General features: G+C 42.6%; 1 protein-coding gene across 4 annotated transcripts in view; it reads right to left on the bottom strand.

Annotated features, from left to right (window-relative positions):
• Positions 1-26,270, bottom strand: part of LOC146391997 (mitogen-activated protein kinase kinase kinase kinase 4) — a 57,726-nt gene that overhangs the window by 7,501 nt on the left and 23,955 nt on the right. For 2 of the 4 annotated variants that reach the window (XM_084940020.1, XM_084940028.1), the window contains exons 15-30: positions 22,409-22,474; positions 17,805-18,122; positions 16,278-16,412; positions 14,233-14,370; positions 11,496-11,566; positions 10,133-10,212; positions 8,164-8,243; positions 7,862-7,956; positions 7,212-7,296; positions 6,897-7,064; positions 5,909-6,014; positions 5,656-5,811; positions 5,404-5,547; positions 4,981-5,115; positions 4,706-4,806; positions 3,865-4,014 (exon numbers count right to left, since the gene is read on the bottom strand). In XM_084940020.1, coding sequence (XP_084796146.1) covers positions 3,865-4,014; positions 4,706-4,806; positions 4,981-5,115; positions 5,404-5,547; positions 5,656-5,811; positions 5,909-6,014; positions 6,897-7,064; positions 7,212-7,296; positions 7,862-7,956; positions 8,164-8,243; positions 10,133-10,212; positions 11,496-11,566; positions 14,233-14,370; positions 16,278-16,412; positions 17,805-18,122; positions 22,409-22,474 — 2,028 coding nt within the window. The remainder of the gene's footprint in view (positions 1-3,864; positions 4,015-4,705; positions 4,807-4,980; positions 5,116-5,403; positions 5,548-5,655; positions 5,812-5,908; positions 6,015-6,896; positions 7,065-7,211; positions 7,297-7,861; positions 7,957-8,163; positions 8,244-10,132; positions 10,213-11,495; positions 11,567-14,232; positions 14,371-16,277; positions 16,413-17,804; positions 18,123-22,408; positions 22,475-26,270) is intronic. The other 2 variants (XM_084940038.1, XM_084940046.1) reach the window with 2 other exon arrangements.

Below are 26,270 nucleotides of genomic sequence, written 5' to 3'. Positions count from 1 at the left end.
TGTGTGTGTGTGTGTGTGTGCACCTAAGACAAGAATGAGTGTGTATCAGATAACAGCTACTGGGAAAAGCCCCAGGAGTGTGAAGGTTCCTCCAGTGTGCACGAAGAAAGAGAAAGTGAGTGGGTTTAAAGGAGTGCTGAGTGTGTCTGGCAGAAAGCTCCAGTGTGTATGTAAGAGAGACAAGAAAAGAGGAAAACACAGGAAGGAGCAGAAATGATATCGAAGCAGCAGCAGCAGCAGCAGCAGCAGCAGCAGCAGCAGCAGTATAAGGCACCGGTGTAGTAGACAGCTGTGAGCAGGCTCGCTTAATATACACAGGAGGGAGGGGGGGGGGGGGGGGGAGCAGGTCAGGACACACACTCACTTTCTCTCTCTCTCTATCACACACACACACACACACACAGAGTTAATGATGGTAAGAGAAGCAGGACAGAAGGGGTGTATTTTTAGAGCTAATTTCTCTCTTCATGTGTCTCCAACTCCTCCTTGCTTACAGAAAGTAGCACAGTTTAGCGGTGGCAGGGGCGCTGTGTGTGTTTGGGTGTAAAAAAACCCAACCTCACAGACAGAAAGTTTATAATCGCTTTAACTCCACGCAACAATTTGTGACCGAAAAATCGAAATGTGACACGAGTCCTTTCAGAATGGCTCACAAAATGATTAAACGTTCCTGGATGCTAGGCGGACAAATATAAAGAACATCTGTAAATAAACCATTAAACTAGAACAACCAGCCACCCACTCACACTCCACACCACATGTAGTGCTGTATAGTTTGCACAGTAAATCAACCGATGGAATCAGATTACCTTCAGACTCTGGAAAGACTGATTAAATAAAGGCTCAAGCCAAAATGTTTCCAGCGTAAAGTTGAACAACTTTAATATAAACTGAGCCTCGGGCCTCTCCAGTTGTTGCTAAGAACATATTTAACAGGATGTGTCAGAATGTGAATATGACTCACTCAAGCTACAGCGAGCTTTACATGCCCACATACAGCAGAGGAAGAATAATAACTGCTCCAACTGTACCAGCAGTGGGCGACTAAACAAGTCAGATTTACATGTTCCCAACAAGGACCAAACAAAGAAATACTGGCCGTGCTGAATCCAGCCACCAAATGCAGTCGTTTACTTTCACCAAAGAGATCATGCAGAGTGTTGAAAACACACCTAAGATGCTCCAGTTCATCAGTGCTGTGACTGTGTCGTTAACCGTGAAGGTTTTCAGAGTGTACTTTAAGGTGAAAGTGAGGTTATTATGCAAAGTTTAACTGGGACAACCCACTTGAGATTAAATCGCTTTGTATGTGACCTATAAACTGAAATGAATCTGATGCAGATACTGAGGCTATAGCATGTACAGTCACGGTACCTCTTTCAATTCTAAGGTTTTACATATCAGGAAATAATGAAGACATCATTAGAAAAAATTAAGCCCGAATGCAGCAGCAGTGTGTAGTAAGGGTGTGCTTAGTTTGATATGGTGTACAATGTGTTATTGCCTAATTTAAAGGCCCTCTAAGGAGGGTGGTGACTTGACTGGACTGGGAGTCTCAGTTTATTAGGTTTATGTGGCAGGGCGTGGTTTGCGATGCCACTGCAGGTGAGATGGATGCGCCTGAGTGGCATCTACAATCACGCCTCGCCAGCTTATACCGGATCCCCGGGTCCTGTATTGGTTGTTGCTGTGCAGGTGTAAATAAAGCTGAAAAGCTTGAAAATGTCACCGGGTCTGCTGTGGTTCGTTACAGTTTGAGAACAGCACCTTGGTTCTACATGTAAATGGTAAACGGACGGCTTCAACGTGGGGTTAGTATCTTGCCAAAGTGTCTGTGAAGGTTCTCAGTCATCCAGGTCATCGTAGTCAAAGGAGCTTGCAAAGAAAAGCGTCTGGACTTCTTTAAGTTTACTTGAAGACGTTTCACCTCTCATCCGAGAAGCTTCTTCAGTTCTAAGGTCAAATGGTGGAGAGTCCCAGATATAAACCTAGTGGGAGTATCCCCCCACAGAGGGACGAAAGGACCCCCTGATGATCTTCTAATCGCCTGAGCCAAGGTGTGAAACTGGGTGTGGGTCCCAATCAGCCAGAGTTTCGGGTGTGTTCATTGTGGACAAGACTCAGCAGTCCATCTGCATCTTAAGCATCTTAAGGATAAAGGACACTCTTTCGAGGATGCCAATGTTCACATTTTGGACAGAGAGGACAGATGGTTTGAAAGAGGAGTGAAAGAAGCATCTATGTCCACTGTGAGCGACCATCTTTGAACAGAGGCGGGGGTTTACGACACCAACTCTCTGCCATCTATAATCCAGTTTTGAGATCCCTTCCCAGACGCCTTAACGCCCACTCACATCCTGGGCCATCTGACCTCAGGAATTCGCATGATAAGGTGGGGCCAGGTTTCACAATGAACACACCCGAAACTCTGGCTGATTGGGACCCACACCCAGTTTCACACCTTGGCTCAGGCGATTAGAGGATCATCAGGGGGTCCTTTTGTCCCTCTGTGGGGGGAAACTCCCACTAGGTTTATATCTGGGACTCTCCACCATTTGACCTTAGAACTGAAGAAGCTTCTCGGATGAGAGGTGAAACGTCTTCAAGTAAACTTAAAGAAGTCCAGACGCTTTTCTTTGCAAGCTCCTTTGACTATCTTGCCAAAGGATATTTGGCATGCAGACTGGAGCAGACTGGGATCGAACCACCAGCCACTGTTAGTAGGCGACCTACTCTCCCACCTGAGCCACCTGCATCAATGACACTAAAGCATGTGACTCCTTTAGTGTCATTGCTCGTGTCGGTCTCATTTTCAGGAGCCGGTGTCGAGTCTGTGATGAATCTGTTGGGTCAAGCTGTGCTAATTCTAGAGAACATCACAAATCAAACTCCTCCACAGCCACACAGGAAATGATCAAACGCTCCAGTGCCTCGTCAAAACATCCACATTTCAATATCAGCTGAAAAATCAGCGTACACGCATAAAAGATCTGTGACAGCAGCTTCACTCAGTCAGTGTCTGCAGATTTAATGAAAGTTCAAACACCACATGTGAACGTGAGTCACAACAGTTTGATATTAGTTCCCACAGACGGAGTGAGGGCGAGCAATGATATTTTGGTAAATGCAGAAAGAGAGACGATGAAATTAAGAGAAAATGAACAGTGGTACCTTGAATGATAGAGTGACAGTGGGAGGGAGAAAAGGAAGCGGATGGAAGAATAGTTTCTGACAGCCATCGACTGTGTTGGAGGAGAGTGGAGGGAACAAGCAGAAATGCAGGAAAGTAATGACTGACATGACTGTGAGTGGGAGGAGGGCTATACTGAGACGTATACTAAGAGATGAAGAGTGAGGTGATGTGGCCGACTGGAGGAGAGCTGATAAATGAAAGAAAAGGACTTAATAAGCTGCTTTAACAGAAAGCTGCAGGTACAGAGATCTGACATCGGTTTAGTCTTTAAATATGTAAAACTCTCCCGATGACAACTACAGGTCACCACGTGAGCCACAGTGATGGAGCAGAGCAGGGAAACCCTCAAACTATCCCACGTCACAGACTCGACACGCACCTTTATGGCAAAAACAGTGATGACTGGCACTAGCGGCCTCGTTCAACCTCGTTTTTCCTATTTCAATGTGACATCTGTGATTGCTGCAAAATCTGTATTCAGATCAAAACCAACTCCAAAAGATAATCGTGTCTAAAATGGGCTAAGCCCCAGCTCTCACAAGTATCCACAACTTTTTGAATAATCCTGCTAACAAAACATGCAAAACCAACACAAACAGACACGCACAACCTCCTGAGTCGAAGTGATGACGCGATCCTCAAAGAGTACGACGAACGGAGCAGATGCTTACATGTGTCGGCAAGTAGAGGTCATATGGTGTTCCAGAGTCTACGTCAATGGCGTGGAAACCAGACACGGAGCCGTAGATGACCTTTAACCTTTGACCTTCCTCCACTGTCAGGTCAACAGAAAGGGGCTTTTGAGGCAGAGTTCTGAAGGACTGGGCAGACACACAGACACGATGATTAAGTTAGATACGTTTGCACATTAGCCTAATTACATAATCTAAAGTGGAACTGCTCCATTAATAATGATGCAGTGTCACAAAAGCTGCCATCCTAAGATAGTCCACCTAATTCTTCCATTTTTGGCCTTTTCAAATGAGAACAAAATGTGACACAGTATGGAAGAGAAAGTAGTTCAGGCCTCGGAGGACAAACAGAAATGGGACACATCTCTGCTGAGAGTCTGTGGTTATGAGACCCAGAACCTGATGTGTCCTGTCTGTGTACATGCAAGTGTTCGACTGTGGAAATAACACAGCAATAACCCACCAGTGCTTAATCAATGAATCGATCAATGGAAAGGAAAGCTGAGCAGGCTGATGTTCTTAGGTGTTAACCTTAGCTTCACTTTGTCTGTAGTGCTGTTAGTTAGCATGCTAAAACCAGCACGTCAGCCTGTTTACATGACTACACACAGTGGTTAGTAAAAAGGCAGGTGCTTCAAGTTTTCAACTAGAAGAAAAGTCTGAGATAAACTGTGTGACTTTACGATTACTACAAACATCTAAAAACCCTTCTAATAAGTAGTACTTTCCATGATATTAGTATTTCACAGCTCCACAGACTGATGAACTTATATCTTCAGTATCTCTTATTTTTATTGCATTTCATTAATTTGTTACCAACCTTAAAGGCCATGAATTTGTGGTAGGGTTTTGGGGCCCAAGCGTACACCTCCACAGCATTCTTCAAGGCAATCACCAAGAACTTTATCTTCTCATAACGCACTAGAAAACAGAAAAACAGAAACAAAACCAGCGGTAAGGAGCGTGAAAAATCTGAGACCACATATTCTACACGTAGCTCCTAAAGATCACTACATAAACAACATCTGTAACCTGCATTATTTGTAAGTTTGAAGCTCTGTAAAAGATCATTCTGTTTTTATTTAGTGTACCTACCCACTTTATAGTGGACACAGCCCTCTAAATCACCCACTGACGTCCAGCCCTGTCTCTTCTCCACCTCCGGGTCATTACGCAGGATTTTATTCCTCAACCAGGACAAGTAGTAGAGACGTAGCTTGTTCTTTTTTCCTACAGACAGAGAGGGAAGGATGCAAACGACTCCTGCTTCAGTGTGACAAAGTTTCAATCAGTTTCTTTGAGGTGACGGAGCAAACCAGAACAGAGCATGGATATCGAGCAGTCATCCACACAAGTGTCAGTTTTACCTGAAGAAACCTGTTAAACAGTTACAGTTTGAATGTGGTCTCTTTGAACTACTGTGCAAAACTTATAAGCAGAGTTTAATCATTATGCAGGGCAGAGTGCTGCACTCTGTGTTTCTGTAGCTCTGAACATTTGAACATGCAGCACATATACCTGATATAGTAATCAACACATTGAGTCCTTCAAGTACGTCCATTTGTTGAAACCGTCGCCTGCTGATGAGCGGGTACACCTTTCCCTGACCACTTCGATCCAGCAGCCACAGACCGTTTTCTGTGCCCACCAGCAGATTCACACCTGCACGTCAAAACAGAAAATATCAACACTGACACAGTTCGTATCAGTCTGAAAAAATCGACTTCATTTAAAAACACAAACAACATAAAACACATAAAAACTACATACCCCATAATCCAGCACACAGAACCTCCGCGTTGAACTTCTTTTTGTACTTTCGGATCTCTGGCGTGTCGCTCTGTGGTCGAATGTTGGTTGGGTTCACATTAACCACGGAGCCCTTCCTGTGGTTCTCTCTCTTCAGTGGCTCGCCCTTAATGCCCGCTGAATGCAAAAATGATTCAAGATAAAAGTTTCAAAAATAAAACTAAACTATGCTCACAAAGCAAACTGTAGCTCGGCTCCCTGGTAGAAAACTCACTCGGGCTCTGTGGTGGTGATGAGATGGGGATCAATCGTGGATCAATGAAGGGCAGGAAGGAGGAAGATGATGATGTCGGGCTTTTACCAGTAGGACTGCCGATATCCTGATGAGCACAATGACAAGGGAAGAGATTTTATACTTTAATAAAAAGCGAACAAAAAAACCCAACACAACAGGCAGTTACAGTTATGAAACCATAAACCATTTATATAATCATTTACCAGTTACAAATGATGGTTTTCATAAATCAGTAACAACAGTTACGTTAACTCGAAATCCGCACTGAAACCCAGGAAGACTGCGCGCCCAGCCTGTGCCACTACCTCCCTCTGGTGGACATTTATAACTAATGCAGTCTGTCACTTTAGTTAAACCTCGGCTATGATAATGAGCCCAAAGGTTTATATCAAGTAGTCTGTTGACATTTATTAACACAAGGACATTAATACTGATACAACTGTAAGTCCATCTGAACTTAATCAGCACTTTGTCTTAAAAACAAACAAATAAACAAAAAACAAACAACTATTATTCTCATTTACAATCTAATTCCTTTGTTCTTGGATGCTACTAGAGTAGCTTTCATTCATAGTTTAAAATAATCCATATTTATGTTATACTGGGTCTTGATGCTGCCGATCAATTCATCCTTCTTTAAGGCCCTCGTCATATAAGATAACTTTTGAGCGATTGGTTGCCCCTCAAAAACAATGCAATTTGATCTCAAGAGTAAAAAGACATCGAGTGTTTAGAGCTTTTGGCTCACAGCAGTTACTTTGACAGTGTTCAATGTGAACATCCACCACTGAAACAAACTGACGGTATGACAGCAACATAATAAAGAGCATGATATACTGTTTTCATTATAAACAACACTGCTGAACGTCGCTGTGGTGTACACTGAATGATAAACAGGGATGCTGATGATGACCAGAAGAAGTAAAGCAGCAAAGCTCTGAGAAATCTGTGCTGATTTTCTACTTACATGTAGATCCTGGTGTGTGGGGGATCCGGGAGATGCGGGCGATCTCAAATAGCCGAGTTCCCGTGCTCGCTGCTGCTGGATGAATGCATTGTGGGTAGGACTAGAGGAAGAAATTTTTTGCAGAAGGTCTGGTAGCAAGTAGGTGTCATCTGAACCCAACTGCGAAATCTATAGAGCAACACCAGGAAAGGAAGTAACTTGAGTAACTGTGAGGCGTCACATGAATGAAAGTTAAAGCTTAAGGAAGTCAGCTTTTTTACACAACCGACCACAGAGCAGACAGTCACGTGTGCTGTGGTTGTGTTTGCTCAGTACCTGGTTGAGATTGTGGTGAGGCTGCAGGACGATGCCGTCGGGTATTCCTCTGAAGTATTTCCCTTTTCCATTGGACATGCCAGACCTTGAAACATACCGCTCGAGATTTTAGACTAGACACCGACTGCAGATGTCGCATTTCATAGTTAGAAACAAGACTGATGCATCCTTCAGCAATAAAAGCAACACACTGGATCCTAATGACACCTGCTGTCTCAGACTGTGACTCTAACTCACAAACAACACTATAGTAACACTAATTTGTTTTCAGGACTGTTAAACCAATGAGATACTTGGCTTCTCCCAGGTTTACTGCCACAGGAATTTAAATCACAATAAACAGACAAATACTTCAGTGCTCATTTCTCCCAGTAGATGCAGCAGAATTACTAATTTTGTGCCTTTTTACTAGATTCTAAATATCAGTTTAAAAAAAAAATCTTGCAACACATCAGGTTTCGTCACAGTGCTGTTTGCAAACTAAAAGAGTTGCTTCACTCCTTCATGTGCAGCAGGACACTTTGTTTTTCTACTAAAAGAAACTATCGAGCAGGTCAAACACATGATGAGCTTGATGGGAACATTTCTTAAACAATAAACTAACAATAACAATACAGCATCATAAATACACTGAGGATGTGTTTGGTTACCCGCTTCGCTCCTCGTCATCACTGCTGCCGACTTCATCGCTAGAAGAAGAGTATTCTGCGGCCTTGTTAAGCCGACCCAGAGCGGGTTTTATTCCCTGCGAGAGGAAAAGGAAGTAGCCGGAAAAATGAGTTGGACAGAGAGAAAAATCATAGATGTTAATGTGATGAAGCACGTTTCAAATCAATGAGGAAGAGGGATCTAGATGACATGTGTATGCATGCTTTGTACTGATACTATGATATACTGAAACAATTTAAATCTATAACCAGTGAGACTGCACACATGCTCCAACAACACTTACCTGTGTGTGTCCACTGCTTATGTTATCCAGCTTCCTGTGCGGGTGGCGCTGCAGCAGAGGACTTTCCAGCTTGAAGTAACCTAAGACACACACATATGTTAGCAGCAGTAATCAGTGTGAGAGTTACATGTGGAATCTCATGTGTAAATATACCCGTTTTTTGTCAGACTGCTTTAAAGACAGTAAATGGACCCAAGGCTGTGAGCTAGTTCAGACAGGTTACTCGAGCTGTACTGTCCTCATTGTCTACAGCAACACAGGAGGAGCTTCTGAATCTAAAAAACGCTCCCTTATTCACAAAGGGTCACCACAGTGGGCAGCTCGCATGTTTGATTTGACAGATTTTTTAAATGTTGGATGCCCTCTCTGGGGAAAGCCTGAAATGACTTGGACCTCCTCCCGGGATCGAACGGACAATCTTTAGCTCGTTAGGCAAATGTGTGAACCACAATCTCAGCTTCATGTCCCTGCATTACTGTGTGCTGTTTAAACTCCAGCATCCACCTGCAGCTTCCAGGGGAATGTTTAATAATGACTCCCTAAACTGCCCAGGTGATTTAAAATAAAAATATATTTAAATTTCCATAGGACAGAGGCATGTTGTTCGTAGTGTATTAGAAGAAAACTGATTTACAATCCACCTTTTAAAAGTCCAGCCCACAACAGTTTACTTAAACTTATACACTAGCAGCGCTCTGTCCAAATGGGCTCTATTTTCTTTCTACTTTTTTTTTTATCTCCACATGACAGAAGTATCTGGCTCACCACTTGGTGTCTAACTGCTCTTGGTGCTGGTTGGTAGTTTACGGTGGGGTTTTAGAGCTATTTCCCTGAAAACTGCACAATACTGCAGCTCAAACTTTAACAATAGAAACTAAATCAATACAGTAAAGATTTAGTCTGTAAAACAAAAACAATGGACTAAAAATAAAGATCCCTTTGTCACGCTGTCACTTCAAACACTCCCTTTATATTTTCCACAGATTCATGTGATGCATTGTAATCATAGAGACCTACAGGACGGTTACATTAGGGTTGGTTATCAAGTCGTTCAAGAAGGTAATTAAATACCCAAAGAATGACTGTGTTTATAAAGAGGAAACAACTCCTGTTTGTTGTGTTTCCATCAAGCGTGAGAGAGAAGAAAGTCTTTCTGTGCTGCTGGAATCAAAAGTGTTCGTGGAAATAACATCATCGGGGCACCCAAGTAAGCCTAGGTATCACACATTCAATAAATCGAGACATCAAACGCTCCTTTTACTATTTACAAAGCAGTAAGCGGCTTTCTCTCAGTGTAGCATGAGCAGATAAAGGTTTCGTCTAACCACAGAGGAGCTACACGACTGTCAAGAACAATGTCTGATCTGTGGCTTCGAACAAAGGAGGCTGAGGCCAGCAGCCAAACTGAGTGGGAGGCATCAAACGGTGTTTCCTTCCAACTACACGCAGAGGGCAACTTTGAAATCCTAAACATATTCTCCCCTCTGTCTATCCCAGCAGAAGTGCAGCTTCCTTGCTGCCGACCACAGAGGACACACCAAGCAGAACTTTGAAAAAGATGACTTGGTTGTTTCTTTCTCGCTGGAGACGCGGGTGGAGAGGGCAGGCTTTGAATACATCGCTCTGTTGTTGTGCTTTCTGTTGCAGTGTACTCTGCATGAGTACACCCCTCCCCCAACCCACGCCAGGCACCCATGAGATCACACCCACATACGCTGTTCACACTAGTGTCACATTCATGGGCAAGTAAGGTTTGAAGCGCTGCTGAGAACAGCAGTCAAAAACAAACACACTGCAAACACATGTCATTACTAAAATAACACGAGTGCTTTTAGCTGTTCAAAGATGGCAGAACCAAGATTATTAGTGCACAATATAAACTGAACCCTAAGGCGAGGACACTGTGCTCTGTTACTCCAACAGCACAGGGCTGAGTTAGTGAGGTGAGCTGTGTTTAGGCGTCACACACCTGGATGGTTGCTGCTTAAAGAGGAGCCTCCATGGGACGCACACCTCCCACTCTTATCTGCTGCAGACACTGGACTGCCACTAGATGGCGAGAGAGACACACAGACAGCATTACAGACGCAGACTTAAAGACAGTTAAAGACAGTTAAAGACAGGAAGTGAGCCGAATTGTGATCAACACTATACATCTCTCGGTCCTGATCTGAGAACGTCCTTCACGCCGTCACTGCACTGACACAGTTTTCCCACCATTATTTTCATCTCATCAAAAATAATCATCCAGGCTAAATGAATCTGATCTGCTGTTCTCCCGAGGTGGATGGCGACATGCTGACTTAGAGCGCCACACAAACGCCAACAATAAATCAGGCCCAACAACACTGTGGTAAAGAGACATTTTATTCTAACGAGGCATTACAAGAAAAATGACTCGCCAGCTTAAAAGACAGTTTACTAGAGTTTACTACAACTGAAATAAAATAATATTTTATACTAAATATGATATATACACACCAGTAAAATAATGTGAAGAGCTGGTAGACAAGTGAGGTGCTGAACAACGCTTTGCATCTGAAGCTAATTATTCTCACTGTGATTCTGGAAACTGCATTAAAACTCATTAATTATCGAGTTTGATTCCCGTGCATTGGCGTGTGCATTTTAAAAAACAAACACTGTGTCTGTGCTGACTGCTCCAAGAGTTCATTTCTCAGCAGAAGAAGAACCCAGGTTGGGGTTTATGGCTGCTTGCACCACAAACAATGAGTAACGTGGTTGTTAAACCAACAGTCATCCTGTAAGAGTCTCAAGTTTCCCTCTTTGTTTTTGTATTTGATCTATTTTTGCTCATAGTCATTTAGATGCTGCACGCTCCCATTCGGTCACTAGCTAGTTGCTATTGTCTAATACTTCAGATGTGGTGTGCAAAAACGGCACTTAAGTGCGCTTCAAGCAAGAGGAAACTGAAGTGCTGCTAAAAGTTATTAGTGGGTTTGTCACTGCAAGTGACACTTGCTGAGTTTTTGATATTGTTACGTGTGAAAAATGAGCAACCTGTAACATTTAAACACACTTCTGCTCTGTCACAAACCCAGAAATGTGATGGTCTCTACTAATGGCAATCACATTACACACTTTAATACAAAATTTATCCAAATGCCTCAGACAAATCTAATTTTGCACACACACCAGACTCGTTGTGTTGGTACAGACTGAACTGTAACGACAACCTGCTAACATTTTGAACAGAACTAGCTCAGTGTAGCCTACGCGTGTTAGCCCTCTTGCATTAGCAGCCACGTTTGGCACAGACTTGGTGAACCAAGCGCTGGTTCTTGTATGGACATCATGTATTAGTGCTCTACCTTGAGGCGGCCCTCTTGTGTCCTATCATCGGTTCCCTGCAGTAATACTTTGAGGTGGTGCGCTCTGGGACCTGAAAGATCAAAGCAAAATAGATTTAATAAAACCACGTGGACACAAAGCTCCAGCCTGATTATTTCACTTTTTGTTTTCAAACTAAATATCGAGTCAAAGTACGTTAGAGCTAATTCTAAAAAAGGTTTATGTGGTTATGAAACCTTTACATTTACAATGCCTGAAAGGCTGCAGAGCACAGTGCAATAAAATCTTTAATAACCCTCAGGGAGACATTTATTACTGAGAAACTAATGAGACCATTTGGCTTTGCTATTTCATAACATTTCAGTGTTGCCCCTCTTAACACATCAAAGCCACGTCCAAATCATAGAGTGTGGAAATATTATCTGACTTGGAGCAATCTCTCTTTTCAGATCTCTCTCTCTCTGTGTGTGTGTGTGTCTGTGTGTGTGTGTGTGTGTTTTTCGGTCAAGCAGCTGGCAGCCTTTTAACCTCTCATCTCTTGGGTCAAGTGACAAAGTCACAGAGAGGAAGACACACCCAGGAATGCAGGAAGAGAGCTGTGGAAATACCTATCGTCCTTCTCACGAGTTGCCCACATCCTGCATCTGCACAAGCGCAGACACCCACAGAGACACTGAGCTGCACCAGTGTCTATCGCTTCCCGTCAACTACTGTGCTAGACACGTCAAATTTAAGGCTTTTAAAACATTTTTTAAGAGCATTTCCAAAACTTTAGTAGGGATTTATAAAAATGCCCTCTAAGTTTCATCATAATACTATTCAGGTGGTAAGTTATGTGAATTCAAGCAGCAGGAAAAGTCATTCATGTCTGCCTCATAACTCACACTGTAGTGTTGTTTAACCCAGTGTTTTCACAGCCACTCCTTTGTTTAAGTCACCACACTGCAAGAAAGTGTACTGACTTATTAGCTGCTCTCTCTATAAGCACCATATGGCCTCCTGTTAGATCAACAACATAACACAGCAAATAGACAGCTTTACTGCACCCCCCCTGCTGTCTCTGTAGTACTTATAAGTTGTCTGTGAAGGTTCTCAGTCATCCAGGTCATCGTAGTCAAAGGAGCTTGCAAAGAAAAGCGTCTGGACTTCTTTAAGTTGCTTGAAGACGTTTCACCTTTCATCCGAGAAGCTTCTTCAGTGCACATTGAAGAGAACGGCAAACTCAACATCGAAGTTTACCGGAAGCCCACACACACGGACCAGTACCTCCTCTTTGACTCCCATCACCCTTTGGAACACAAACTTGGAGTAATTAGGACCCTACACCACCGGGCAGAACATGTTCCCTCTAAGCCTGAAGGAAAAAGAAGGAACACACACATGTAAAGGAAGCACTCAAAACGTGCGGCTATCCTAAATGGGCGTTCTTAAAGTCAGCAAAGAGGCACAGAAAAGAAGACCAGACACCAACGAGGGAGGATAAGAAGGACAGACGCAACAACATTGTCATCCCCTATGTAGCCGGTGTATCAGAAAAACTTAGGAGAGTTTTCTCCAAGCATGACGTCCCGGTGCACTTCAGACCCAGCAACACGCTCAGACAAAAACTGGTTCACCCGAAAGACAAAACGCCAAAACACAGACTTAACAATGTGGTGTATGCTGTACAGTGCAGCGAGGAATGCCCAGACCTCTACATTGGAGAGACCAAACAGCCACTTCACAAGCGCATGGCACAACACAGAAGAGCCACCTCCACAGGACAAGACTCAGCAGTTCATCTGCATCTAAAGGATAAAGGTCACTCTTTCGAGGATGCCAGTGTTCACATTTTGGACAGAGAGGACAGATGGTTTGAAAGAGGAGTGAAAGAAGCATCTATGTCCACTGTGAGCGACCATCTTTGAACAGAGGCGGGGGTTTACGACACCAACTCTCTGCCATCTATAATCCAGTTTTGAGATCCCTTCCCAGACGCCTTAACGCCCACTCACATCCTGGGCCATCTGACCTCAGGAATTCGCATGATAAGGTGGGGCCAGGTTTCACAATGAACACACCCGAAACCCTGGCTGATTGGGACCCACACCCAGTTTCACACCTTGGCTCAGGCGACTAGAGGATCATCAGGGGGTCCTTTTGTCCCTCTGTGGGGGGATACTCCCACTAGGTTTATATCTGGGACTCTCCACCATTTGACCTTAGAACTGAAGAAGCTTCTCGGATGAGAGGTGAAACGTCTTCAAGTAACTTAAAGAAGTCCAGACGCTTTTCTTTGCAAGCTCCTTTGACTACTTATAAGTTGTTTCATCAACCCCATATGGTGTTCTGTTGGTAAATACACCGGCTCTGTACATCACTTAGCAGGTGAGACGAGGTAAATGTGAGAAAGATGATTTTAGTTGGGGGCATTTCACAACACACCTCGAGGTAAAACACAGTCCCTTCCTCCCCTCCTATCTGCTGCACACACAAAAGACTGACGACAAACACGCCAGCAGCATAACAACCTCGTGCTCAATGCACCACTTCCTTAGCTGGGCAACTGATCAGAATACAAGATGCCAAATACACACACACACACACACACACTCTATCCTGTGCTCATGTGATGCAGGACACAACAAAGACTTCCTCTTTTGGTGGGAGCCAGAAGAACAAAATGCATCACTTGAATTTATGTCTCGTTCACGCCAATCATCAAATCTGCACCGTGACCCAGTAAGGAGCTGGAAACTAAAAACAGATGATACTCACTTTGGGTGGAGTCTCCACAGAGTCCCAGAAGACACTGTCAGTTGGGGACATGGGGGAAAACAGGGACAAAGGGGAGATGGCCATGTCTGACATAGAGCTGCTGTGTGGGGCGTCCCGACTTGAGCGAAGATTTTCATTCTGGGAAAAAAAATGTAAAAAGTTATTAAATAGTACCTTGTGAGAGCATTTAGCATTTATACGAAATGAGCATATTAGGCTTCAGTCACACTGGAGTAAAAACAGGACGGCAACCTCCGAGGGACCAAGAAACACCAGAGGTTTGTGAGTAAATAGGCCCTGTGACATTCTGGGGACCTGTTCGGGGTGTACCCCACATCTCGCCCCCTGGAAGCTGGGATAGGCTCTAGCACCACAAGGAGAATGAATAGTTGGATGGTGATTTTGTTTTTGCTGTCTGGGGCTAATTGCAAGTAGTTGTGGCATGAGCGTGCAGCAGCCTCAACCTCTGGTTGACCACTTTTCAACATAAGGCAACAAATCTTGGTCTCACTTTCTAGTAGGTTGGCAATGGGTTGCGATTAATTGCTATGTCATTTATAAATGTAGACAGATTGTCAACATGTTGCAACTAGTGCAACTTATCTGCACCATCAAAACCCAAGTTACAAAGGTTTGTGGCAGGTTATTTACTGAACACTGCTGAAATTTAACAGTGAAAAGCATATCTTCATCCAACATGCACGATAGTTGCTGCTGGGAATGCTCATTTATTTGGAATTAGAGTTGCGATCAGAAAGAGTGCGTAATTGTCACGGCTGGATGTGTCAAAACTGTGTGCAGTGCCAAAACTTTGGCTTTGTCCTGTTGCTCCACATATTCCTCCTCTGCAATAAGACTGATTTTATTGAAACGGAGCAGAACTGAAGTGTCAAAGTGAGGAGACGGAGAATCCAGATCCAGTCCATGTTGTTTCCTTTTTTGCAGTGAGCAGAGCAGCTTCCAATGTTTCAGGCTTTTATTCACGTTACTAAATCGGTACACAATCGCCCTGTTGTTTCTCAGCAGTGCGCACACACAGAGGAGTAGCAATATTTATTTCTTAGCTTCTTCTTTCTTAAAATCCAGCTATTAATTGGACTTTGATATTTGACCGGCTATGCCATATTTAATAAGAAATAATGTCCAAATGCAACAGCATCATGATCCGCAGGTTCTGTGAATGACGCAATGAATGACAGTCAAGTTAGGGTTGATCTTATCACTCAGGAGTGTTCCTGTTCCTCTCTATCAGCTCATCACAGCTGCACCATCAGCAGCAAAGCCAACAAACTACGCACATAACATTTCTTCAGAGAGCAAGGCCCTGGTGCAAAGCTCAGTTTCACGTACTGCAGAAAAACATAGATGCAAGTATTTACGCACGCAGCACAATAACAGCATCTTCATTAAGCTGCTGGACACAGATTCGAGGTTTCATGGAGGAATAGTTTGTAACTTCGCTCCGCCCGAGTCTCTCTTCTCAGGACCACACACACATTCTGTTACAGCAACGTGTAACAGAAGAGTTCACCCTTATAAACATTTATTCTAAATGCCACGTTTCAGAGAGAAAAACAGAAACCCTGCACGCATTATTCACGCCCTCATTTTTGATGAGCAAACTTGCACTGCTCTTAATAAAATGCAGGTGATTAAAGAAATGAACGAGCTATGTCTGCTTGTTGGTACATTTGCCACGTTTAGATCTGGCCCAGTCTAAGACGGTCACGTTTGATCTGCAGATTGTGCATCGTTGGCTGTGCGAGGCACTAATGCCCTTTCCTACTCAAAACTGAAAGCAGACCGACTGCCTTGTTGCCATTTCATCACTAACTTAATGCGCCAAAGTTTGAAGACAGCAACTGCCTGAGTGGTCCCCAGACTTGGTCCCCATCGTTGAAGTGATCCTTTCAAAGTTAACTGCAATAATTTTGGTCACACAGCGGTCTCCATTCATCGTTTTCTCTAGTGGGACTGTAGCCTTACCCAAAGTGTTAGAATTGCATAATTGCATGCATGAGCTATGTGACACATCTGTTGTATACCTGGATGAAGTGAGCTCTCTGCATGGCTGGGGTACAAGGACTAGAGCTGCTTCCGGAGCCCAGCCTCGAGTGCATCTGGCCAGGAAGACCAGCAGCTAAAAGCAATTTGGCTAAGTTTGATTCGTGGAAGTCCATCTAAAATATAAAACAAACCATTAAGTTTGTTTATGTCTGTTTTTAAATAGACATAAACAAACTGACACAGTCGCCTGGTTAGGAGCTAATCTAAATGAGGCTAGAATGAAGGTTGGAATGAGTTTTGAATTTTATCGTCGAGGTGTATGACATTTTGAAAAATGCCATTTCTGAGACTGTGAAAATGTTTCTAATGAGAAGTGACTAAAGAGACAAAAACAGCCTGTGCAGGAAGAAGAAGGGCAAATTAAACCGATTCTTAAGTGTCGTGGTTGAAAAAATAGTCTTGATTTACTTCAAAGTTTATTTTCTTTAACAGTTTATACACTGAAATTGTCCACATAACTACATTTGGTCTAGTTTATGTAATAATGTGCCTTTAATCTCCCAACAGGCATGTAACAACATATGAAACTATTAAGACCTCAAAGGCAACGTTTTATGCTGATCTTTGCACCATCTTTTCATTCTTGGACTCTTAGAGTCGTCTTGTCAGATTCTTGGTTCAAAATAATCCTCATGTATCTTGTACCGGCGTCTTGGTTTAACATATACAGCTTTCCCTTTAAGCCAACCCTATTTTAATAAAACTTTCCTGTGATTCGCTGCCCCTCACAAGCAAAACATTTAAAGAGGAGATGGCAGGCTGAGATGTGTTTCTGAGAAGAGCATATTATGGATAGTCTCTTATTACACAGAACCAAAGGCTAAAATAAAGGAAATCTAAACAGAGCTGCCATGAAACTGTGCATTTAGACGAGTCTGAAGACTGAGCTGAGCTGCCCTAATGTTTAATATAAACTATTGTACAGTATAGCTTTGAAAAAAAGAAAAGCATATTATATTTGTGACACAGCTCTGCTTCCCTGACATTAAAGTCCTAAAGGCGGACTCTGTGAAGCCCTGACTGTGTTTCAACCTGTTCTCCTTTCGAGGCGCTCAGGCTTAAATATTTTCACATGTTCAGAAATTAATTTTGTGGTTTGGAGTGTGTCTAACATAACATCAGGAGCAGAAACAAATGTTTTTCAATCACCACGATCATGTGACTGTCTCAACACATTTCTGTGAATAACACCAGTGGGTCATGTTCATGTTCCTTGTGTGGTTTAGCTTCGATGATATGAATAGAGGCCAGAAACCACATGCACCGTCAGCCTCCACCCCCCACAGACAGTCTTTCATCTGTCATCATGCATTTACATGAAAAGCAACAAAGCCAAAGCTGATTAAATCATCACAGCGTTGCAGAAATGAAATGTTTGCACTTGGACAACAAATAAAAAAAGTGCATGATATTCGCACCGGTGAGCAAGAAGAGAAAGTACAAAAAGACCAGGTAGGGTGTAGAAGAAATGAAGATGCTAGCAGGCTGAGGGGGGCAGGGTTTACCGCTGAGCTCTGACTGACTGGAGAGCGCCTGGGAGAGGCGGCGGCGGCGGCAGCAGCTGTGTTCCCGCTATTAGCCGTTAGCTTGTGGGGTGATGCCACAGGCATTTCCCTTTTCCTCTGCTGCTCTTTCTCCCTGTGTCTGTGGTCGTGTTGCAGGGACAGGAGTTGGGTTTGGTCCTTGGGCAGGGTGCGGTGGGATCTCCTGCCCGCTGAGGGCTGCTGATGCTGGGCCAGGGGCTGGGACTTGGCTTGCGGCTGAAGCCGAGACTGCGAATGCTGGGCCTTACGCTGAAGCAGCTGGTTTGGAGCCACTGCTCTCTATGTAGCAAACATGAAGAGCAGAAATACAAACTGACCAAGCCTGGAAGTGTCCTTCTTAAACTGCGTGTATACTGTGTTACAAAGTAACGTCCAAACAATTTACAAAGCTACTCAGAAGATTCAAATTGTAACACAATCACACGAACAAAGAAAAACTGAAACGTTTCCCACCATCTTTGCTCACTTAACTACTAGTAGTAGTGTTAAAGTGATTTGCGTGGCAGATGCCCCATGAACATGAAAATCTGATTTTACTCAAATGTCAATTATGGCGGGACAACTGGACTTCAACTAAATGTACGTATAGTTTATGTTGAATAACCCTTTTTTTGATAGAGTGGACTTTAACTGGATCATATAAAAGTTTTTTAAATGGCCTAATGGCTTAATATGCACACTTAAAATAAGTATTTTAACTGTACAATGCTCACTTTTAAGTTGTCAATTTAAATGGTCATGCTTAGCAATCAATTGTAGTAGGAAAAACTAAAGACGTGGCTATTGATTTTCTTTGCTAACAAAATTTAGTTTTAAGCTTTATTTTAGCAATCTAGTGCTGACATCCCATTTTATATGGCACCAAATTTGTCCATGCACATTGCTAACTAACCAGTGCTACATGGTTTGGTCCACTCCAACTCTGTACATCTGTATCAAATACAGCATATAACTATATGCAGACTATGAGGGTAACAAAGGTCATTTGTGTTAAATGTTAGCTGTGCATCCCCAATGAAAAGGACACTCCCAGGCTCAGCCCACAGATATAGCACAGAAATATAACACACACTGGCTTATTAAGCTAGTTTCAACAACAAAAACTGGTAAAGCAACAAACAGGGGAAACATTCATTAAACAGCAAACACAGTGACAGGAATGAAGCTGTAAATAAATCAGCCAATGGTGTCGTCTGCACATCAGTATTTAACTATAAATGTATTCATTTCTTAAACACATCCAACAGGAATTTTATATTGTCTGGAACATGAATTAAAATGATATTTTTTTTTACAAAAACATGGATGAATTTATGTATCCTGGCAATATTTAAAGCAGATCAGCCTTCAGCACACAGTATCAGATCTGTTAAAACTGCACGCTCTGCTTTCTGGTCTGATTCGCCCAGAGTCACATTAGTCACATGACAATAAATATGACATATTAAAGCATGAACTGTTATAGTGGTTTATTAGAGAACAGAAACACGGGGAAAGTAAGTAGGTTAAAAAAATCGCTTCAGGATTTGTGAGAACAATTTAACAACGACGTCCAGTCTGTGTTTAAGACAACAGCTACAGCAGCTCAGGTATTTGCTGCCATCGAGGGAAAACGGCTTTAAATCACTTTAATGCAGTTTTCTTGAGAATGAGGAAACAACATGGAAGCCGCAGTCAGAATGCACAGCATAGTTTCCTAATCCTGTTTAACTAAACTGCACCTGAACACAAGGCCTACACACAGAAACATTACAAACACACTGTCTGCTGTCCAACACTGTGAGACGGAGACAAAACAGAGAATCACTATCACTAATTTCAGATCTATATATAACCTTTATACATGAAACCAGAGCTTGTTTTTCTTCCAGCTAAAACATAAACCTCAATCAAGATAAACATCTGAACAGAGAAAATAGAACCAAAACAGACGACAGAGGAAATCCACGTGTTCTGTTACAGTGATGGAAATGAGTAAAACTCAGACAGACTGCCATACTCTGCTGCTGCCCTGTGCATATCGACATAACGGGGAAACCTCTGACTAATGTTCACCTGCAGTTTGAATGCTGAACATTTCCCCGTTTCAATCATAAGAACTGTCACTATACAGAGATGTGGACGATGTGTCTTCTGCATGCAGTAATGCAGCTCTGCTTGTGTTGAGTGATGTAAACAACCATCGATCTAAACTCTTCAAAGGTCAAAATTGATCATTAGATTTTTTATGACACAGCAGTGGTGAGTGTTCCCACCTCTGCTCTTTGTAACTTTACGCGATCTTTCCGTTTTCGTGTTTTGGGCATAATTTAGGAATCCATCTTCACAGTAGCGATTGACCTCAAAGTAAAGCTACCGGAAATGTACAACCGCACATCCGGTCTCAAAACAGGAAGTTAGCATTTTCTCGTGCACAGGGTCTGTATCAGGACAGTCAGCGCATGTGCAATACTGGGGTTTGTGCAATATAATTGATGTGTTACTGAAATCTATTTTGTCCTCTGTTGTCCACTCTTCTTGTCATTGTTTGTTCTAATATAATGTGATCACTGTTTTTGTCCTTGTCACATGATCTGTAAATATTGTCTCTGTATGTTTTTACTAACTTGTGTTTAACACCAACCTGTCAGAGGGTCTGCAGATGGAAATTAGCCCAAGGCTGTAATCTGGCATATTTACATTTGTTAAAATGTTCATTAATATGTATTGCTCCTCTTTCTAAATAAAATAAAATAATAAATAAATAATCAGATTTCTTCACTCAGATGAACATTTGGGGCTCAAAACTGCAATTAACTTAATGTAGTAGCTGCCCACTTTAGTCACCTAAGTGCTTCTAGTCTCTCTTATACTCAGTTGACTGTCAGCTCTTCACTTCTCTCGTGTGCCCAGCTCAGCCTCCACCCTCCTGCAGCACAAAAGCAGCCTTCACCTGCCTGCTCTCACTCTGCCTCCACCATCAGTCTGCGTTTCTATCTGCCTGCCCACAAGCACAGTTTGTCCACTCTTGCCTCGCCAACCTAACCATCTCACCCACACCCGACTCCACGATCACTCGACACGCAGTCTTTCCTGACTCAGTGCCATGGTAAGGTCTGTTATTCTGTTAGTAGAGTCTAAAAACTCACCGAACACCAAAGCAGACTGAACTGTTGAAGAAGGAAAAATGATCGACTCAAACACACAATACATGTGTACTTCTCACATCAGAAAAGATCATGTATAATGTAATTATTCTGTCAGTCTGCCCCAGGGCAGCTGTGGCTACAACTGTAGCTTGCCTCCACCAGTGTGTGAATGTGTGTGTGAATGGGTGGATGACTGGGTGTGTAAAGCGCTTTGGGGTCCTTAGGGGGGACTAGTAAAAGCGCTATACAAATACAGGCCATTTACCATTTAACAGTCAGTGCAGGCGGTGGAGTACAAATTAAGAAGAAGTCTAATCACACCACAAAATCATAACTACTGAGATGTGCGGCTTTAGAACTAAAGAAGGAGATGAAGAGTATGAGCATTAGAAATATAACCATGTTTTACAAATTTTTATGTTGAAACATCTACTGAGGTTAGATAGTATCATCCCAAGACAAGTTAAAAGAGAGCTGCTGGAAGTGAAAGGTCCCATGCTGTGAGCAGAGGGATGGATGGAAGGAGGACCCAACCGAGGATGGGAGGCGTGCTGGGATCAGCGGAGAGAGAGATGGAGAGGAAAGCCTTTTAAAACAAAAAGAGATGCCAAGCTGTGATAAGGTTTGGCTTTAAACTGAGAACTGATGCTATCGGTACAGTAAAGTGTAAGTCAGTGATTTCTCAGAGACTTCTCTGAATTCCTGCAGTAGTCTCACACTGAAAATTACAAACCTCTAATCTCTGACTGAGAACTTAAATAATAAACTTCACCAGAACAAACAGGTCTGTCACCCTCCGTAAACTTCACTTCAAACATGAAACGCAGACGATCAATTACCACCACCGTCCCCTGCTTCACCTCATCTGCCTTCACTCGCACATCTTTTCATCTTCCATCCACCCGAGACACAAACAACAGCCAGCTGCTGTCTCTCTGTCTGCATTTCAGTCTTTGGGTTAAACCTTATTCTCTTGTCAGCAACACATTTTTTCTCACCTCACATGTCAGAAAATTTCTACTTAAGAAAGATTTAAACAAATACAAGTATAAATACAAAAGTCTTTGAATAGTTTCAATTTTACTGTCAGGCTACAAGAAAAAAGAAGAAGCTGTAACTATAAGAAATAAGAGAAGTTAACAGTTTACACTGATGCTGTTCATGAAGTGTTAAAAATAAAAGAGAATCCAGGTTTATAACACATCTAACAACATGCAACACATTCATAAGAACATACAGAGACGGTGAAAGAAAGCAAGAGAAAAAGAGACACGAGGTGCAGTCTGGACACTCCCACGCTGTTTGCTTTCATCGACCACATGAAGGATGGGCTCACATTTGGAATATTTCAAGAGAAAATTCACCTGCTGTCACTCGTATGTGAGTGACAGGTAAACAAGCAAATATATGAACAAATATGAAGTGAAGGATTGTTACCTGCTCCGCCACGGAGTCCAGAGGCCTCACTGACACATCGGCACTCCACTGTCTGCCTGCCTGATCCTGTTCAGGACACACACACACACACACACACACACACACACTTTAATTAAGATGTTCTGAGGTTTTGAGGAGGTGGGAACTAAAATATTCAGAGTGTGCAAGATGGCACGGAGCTTTTAGCCGCCACACTCAACTTTAAATATTTCATTAGAACCTCATTTGAATTTCTCTGAGAAAAGAGAAAAAAGTAGCACAAACTTTTTTGCATGCACTGGTTAATCAAATCTAATCTATGTAAATATTTTCAGTGATTGCACCATTGGCTTCAAATTGTGCTCACTGGGCTTTGATGTGAAGGGTCACACTCAACAGGGTTTAAGCTGAAACGGCAGCTTAACCTGATTACAAATCAAATGTCTGCAGGACAAACGTAAGCGCCCTCTGAGCAGTGATCCAAGGTGAAGCTCACCTCATCTGCGAGCAATCGATGGTGCCACTGTGAGGACGCGCAAGGACAAACCTGTTGCAGGGTGAGAACCGAGGCCTTGAGTCTACAAACTAATTACAGCTTTGTTAACAAGGAAGCACTAACAATTACACCTGAGACAGGAATCATGCTACGCTGAACTCTACAGTGATACACGTGACAACAGAAAAACAAGAACAAAGCCACAGTGACATTACAAATGAGTTTGTATTTAGATTGAAAGGATGTGTTAAAAGCCCTCCAAAGCAACTAAAACCACAAACATGATCACGAGGTTCAGTTCTGAGGTGAACCCTCAGAGACAGCTCGCAGCTGTCACTCAGACTGGTCACAACCGCAGTCACGCACATTTTAAACCTTAATCTGATTTAAACTGGTAAGTTACTGGTAATTTGCACAATAAAATCATCTCCTGTTCAACTGATAGAAAGATAATTTTAGTTTTAGGCACCAACACAGTTTTGTAGCAGCCTACAGACAAGCTTACTGCTGTAAAAGTGATAGAAGATAGAACTGCGTGGGCACCGACTCACTTTTATAACCAGCTTCAAGTGACCGACTCGATGTATTGTTCACATGTGTCATCTGGACCGTGTGGTTTATGGTGGTATTAGATGAAAGTCACCAATCAATAGAAATAAAGGATATTGTGCTGATTTGTTCTACATTTTGCCAGAAAACCATTTTATACTCAGGTTTAAGCCATGAAAATGGTCTTTTTCAGAAATAAATAAATAAATAAATAAATAAATAAATAAATAGTATTTAACGTGTCAGTCTGCCCCAGGGCAGCTGTGGCTGTAGCTGCCTCCACCAGTGTGTGAATGTGAGAGTGAATGAATAGTGGAATTGTAAAGCGCTTTGAGGGCCCCGAAAAGCGCTATATAAATGCAATCCATCATTATTATTATCATTATTAATGTGTGCCAGTCAGAATGATGATTTAAGATCCAGTCAAACACACGGGCCCAGTTTAGCTCAGTGCGTTGAGCAGGCGACCACGTGGCGTACGCGTCCGGCCCACGGCCCTTTGCTGTATGCCTTCTCCTGTCTCTCTCTCCTTCTGCTTTCCTGCCATTTCTTCACTGTATCTGTCAATAAAAGTTAAAAAAGGCCAAAAACAACTACGCCAAGTTTTTGTGACGATACAGGTGGATTCAAAGCATGACATCACGATTAAAGCAGAGCCATGCTGCGGCTGCAGCTCCTTTTAAGTGACCGTCACCACTAATCCAGTGAGAACTGGAACCCATCCTGACCAGTACTGTAAGAAATGTCACACTGCAACTCTTTAAAGGGAAATCAGACTTTCTGAAATCATAAATCATTTAGATTTGTAACAAGTAAGGTTGTGTAATGAGTATTCCCTGTCCAGTTGGAGAGGCGACATCTACAGTCTGAAGCCGCTGACAGTGAACTGAACTACATCACGCAATACTTGCTAAATCAATCGATGTGTGCGATGATTGGAAGCAGCAGACGTGTTATTCATCTGACATAATACAAGATCACATCATGTGCTCACTGAACCTGTCGCATAATTAAACACAGATACAGTGAAAGTTAATGAAGCATCAGATAGATCCATTACACATGCTGACCTTAATGACTTTGAGGTAATCTGTGTAATCAGACTAACACGTACAGATACCTCCCTGACACACACACACTGTAAAATAAGACAGATATTAATAGCATTTAAATACAGCATCTTCAACAAGAAGAAACCCCAGTCACTAACCTGCTCTGCAGTGTTAATATAAACCTATTGAAACCCACTGGTGTATGGAATAGATTCATTAAGCATGTGTCAAAATTAATGAGTAAAAAATGAATTTCTAAAACAGTAAAAAGAGTGTCTTTGTGTCTTTGCTCAAAATGATTGAAACTGATACAGACAGTTCGCCGTCTCAGCATACTTTGTTAAACGTGTGCATACAGACACACACATAGCTACAGTTACTTTGTAACACTGCCTCACAGAAAAGGTCATTCTCATGGGCTCAGGTTTCTGTGATGTAATAAATGGAGTTTTAATGAAGTAAAACATATTCGTGTTGTAGCTTTGTGGGGGAGGGGGGGGGGACTTATTCAAACTCCAAATAATTCAGAAAACTTTCAGCGGTACAGTGAAATGTGAAAAAATGTCCAAATACAGACCTCCTCTTTTAACTTTATTCATTCTTAACCTGCACCGGTTAAGTCCTCAAAAACTGAGAAGACTACACCAGGTCCTTCATCACTCTGTTACATTGAAGAAGGTGTGTTTTTAATCACCCAGGTGACAAAGCCTGACAGGTGCACCCGCTATCAGTGCCGTGCACATCATCATCATCATCACAGCTTTAGTTTCTGAAGCTTGAACCAAATGTAGATGGCACATGCGCGCACACACACACAGCGTTTCATGCAGTCACCTGTCACAAAGTAACTCCTCTGACAGCTACTTCACAGACATTATATAACTTTGCTCAAACTATAATCTAAAGACATGAGATGTTTTAGTGATTAGCTGTTGGAGGTCAGAGCAGTTTTGGTACCCAGGTCAGACTCTCGGGGGCTCCTATCACTCACATATACACGTTCAGCTGTTGTGTTGGCTTTTATGTCTCAAACACAGGGGTTATTAAGGACGTGCAGCAGTCAGCCTACTGGGAAGACATTTCAGCAAGAAGTAACTTATCACTATGCACTTCTTCACTTTTGTTCCATCCCGACAGTCCTCATCAGCGTCATTTCCATCTCAGTAGGCAGCTGTTTTTGGCAAAAAAGGCTCTGTTTAAAGCACTGTAGACTACTTATCCAGCACCAGGCAGCAGACAAAGTTAGCAGCCAGGTGACGAACACAGCGGAGCATTAAGCAGCTATGGAGCCCGATCTTCCCCTCAGGAGCTTTTTTAATAAATCAGACAACCGAGCACGTGAATATGAAAGAAACAAAGTGACAAAGTTGCTGCGTGTCTGCTTGATGCTTCTGATCATTTTTTTAAAACTCATCTGAAACCCTGGGAAACCATCACAGGTGGAAAACTTGTCAGGTGAAGAAGGTGGTAAAGACATGAACACGGTGGGAGAGCCTGGGACACATGTTACAGCTCATCCAACAGCTGTTTGGTGAGCTAAGAGTCAGTGCTTACATCTGACGTTTTTAAACCAATCACTGTCCGCCTTCACGCAGTTCAGCTTTTGTCCTCTCCTCAAGCGACATCATATTAACAAACCAAGCAAGCTTTTTTGGAAAGCACCAACAACAATGGTAACTGTTTTAACCATTTAAGATAAATATATCAAGCAGTTTCATTAAGTTGTGGTTATCGACCAAATTAGCTTTGCTAATATTATCTGCGCATAGAGAAAACTGAACCATCT

This window comes from Perissodus microlepis, chromosome 2, assembly GCF_051167445.1.
Source record: "Perissodus microlepis isolate ML-2025 ecotype Zambia chromosome 2, ASM5116744v1, whole genome shotgun sequence".
In the NCBI taxonomy this organism is placed as follows: Eukaryota; Metazoa; Chordata; class Actinopteri; order Cichliformes; family Cichlidae; genus Perissodus; species Perissodus microlepis.
The sequence above is the reverse complement of the archived record's forward strand: the minus strand, read 5'-3'. Positions and strand labels throughout refer to the sequence as shown.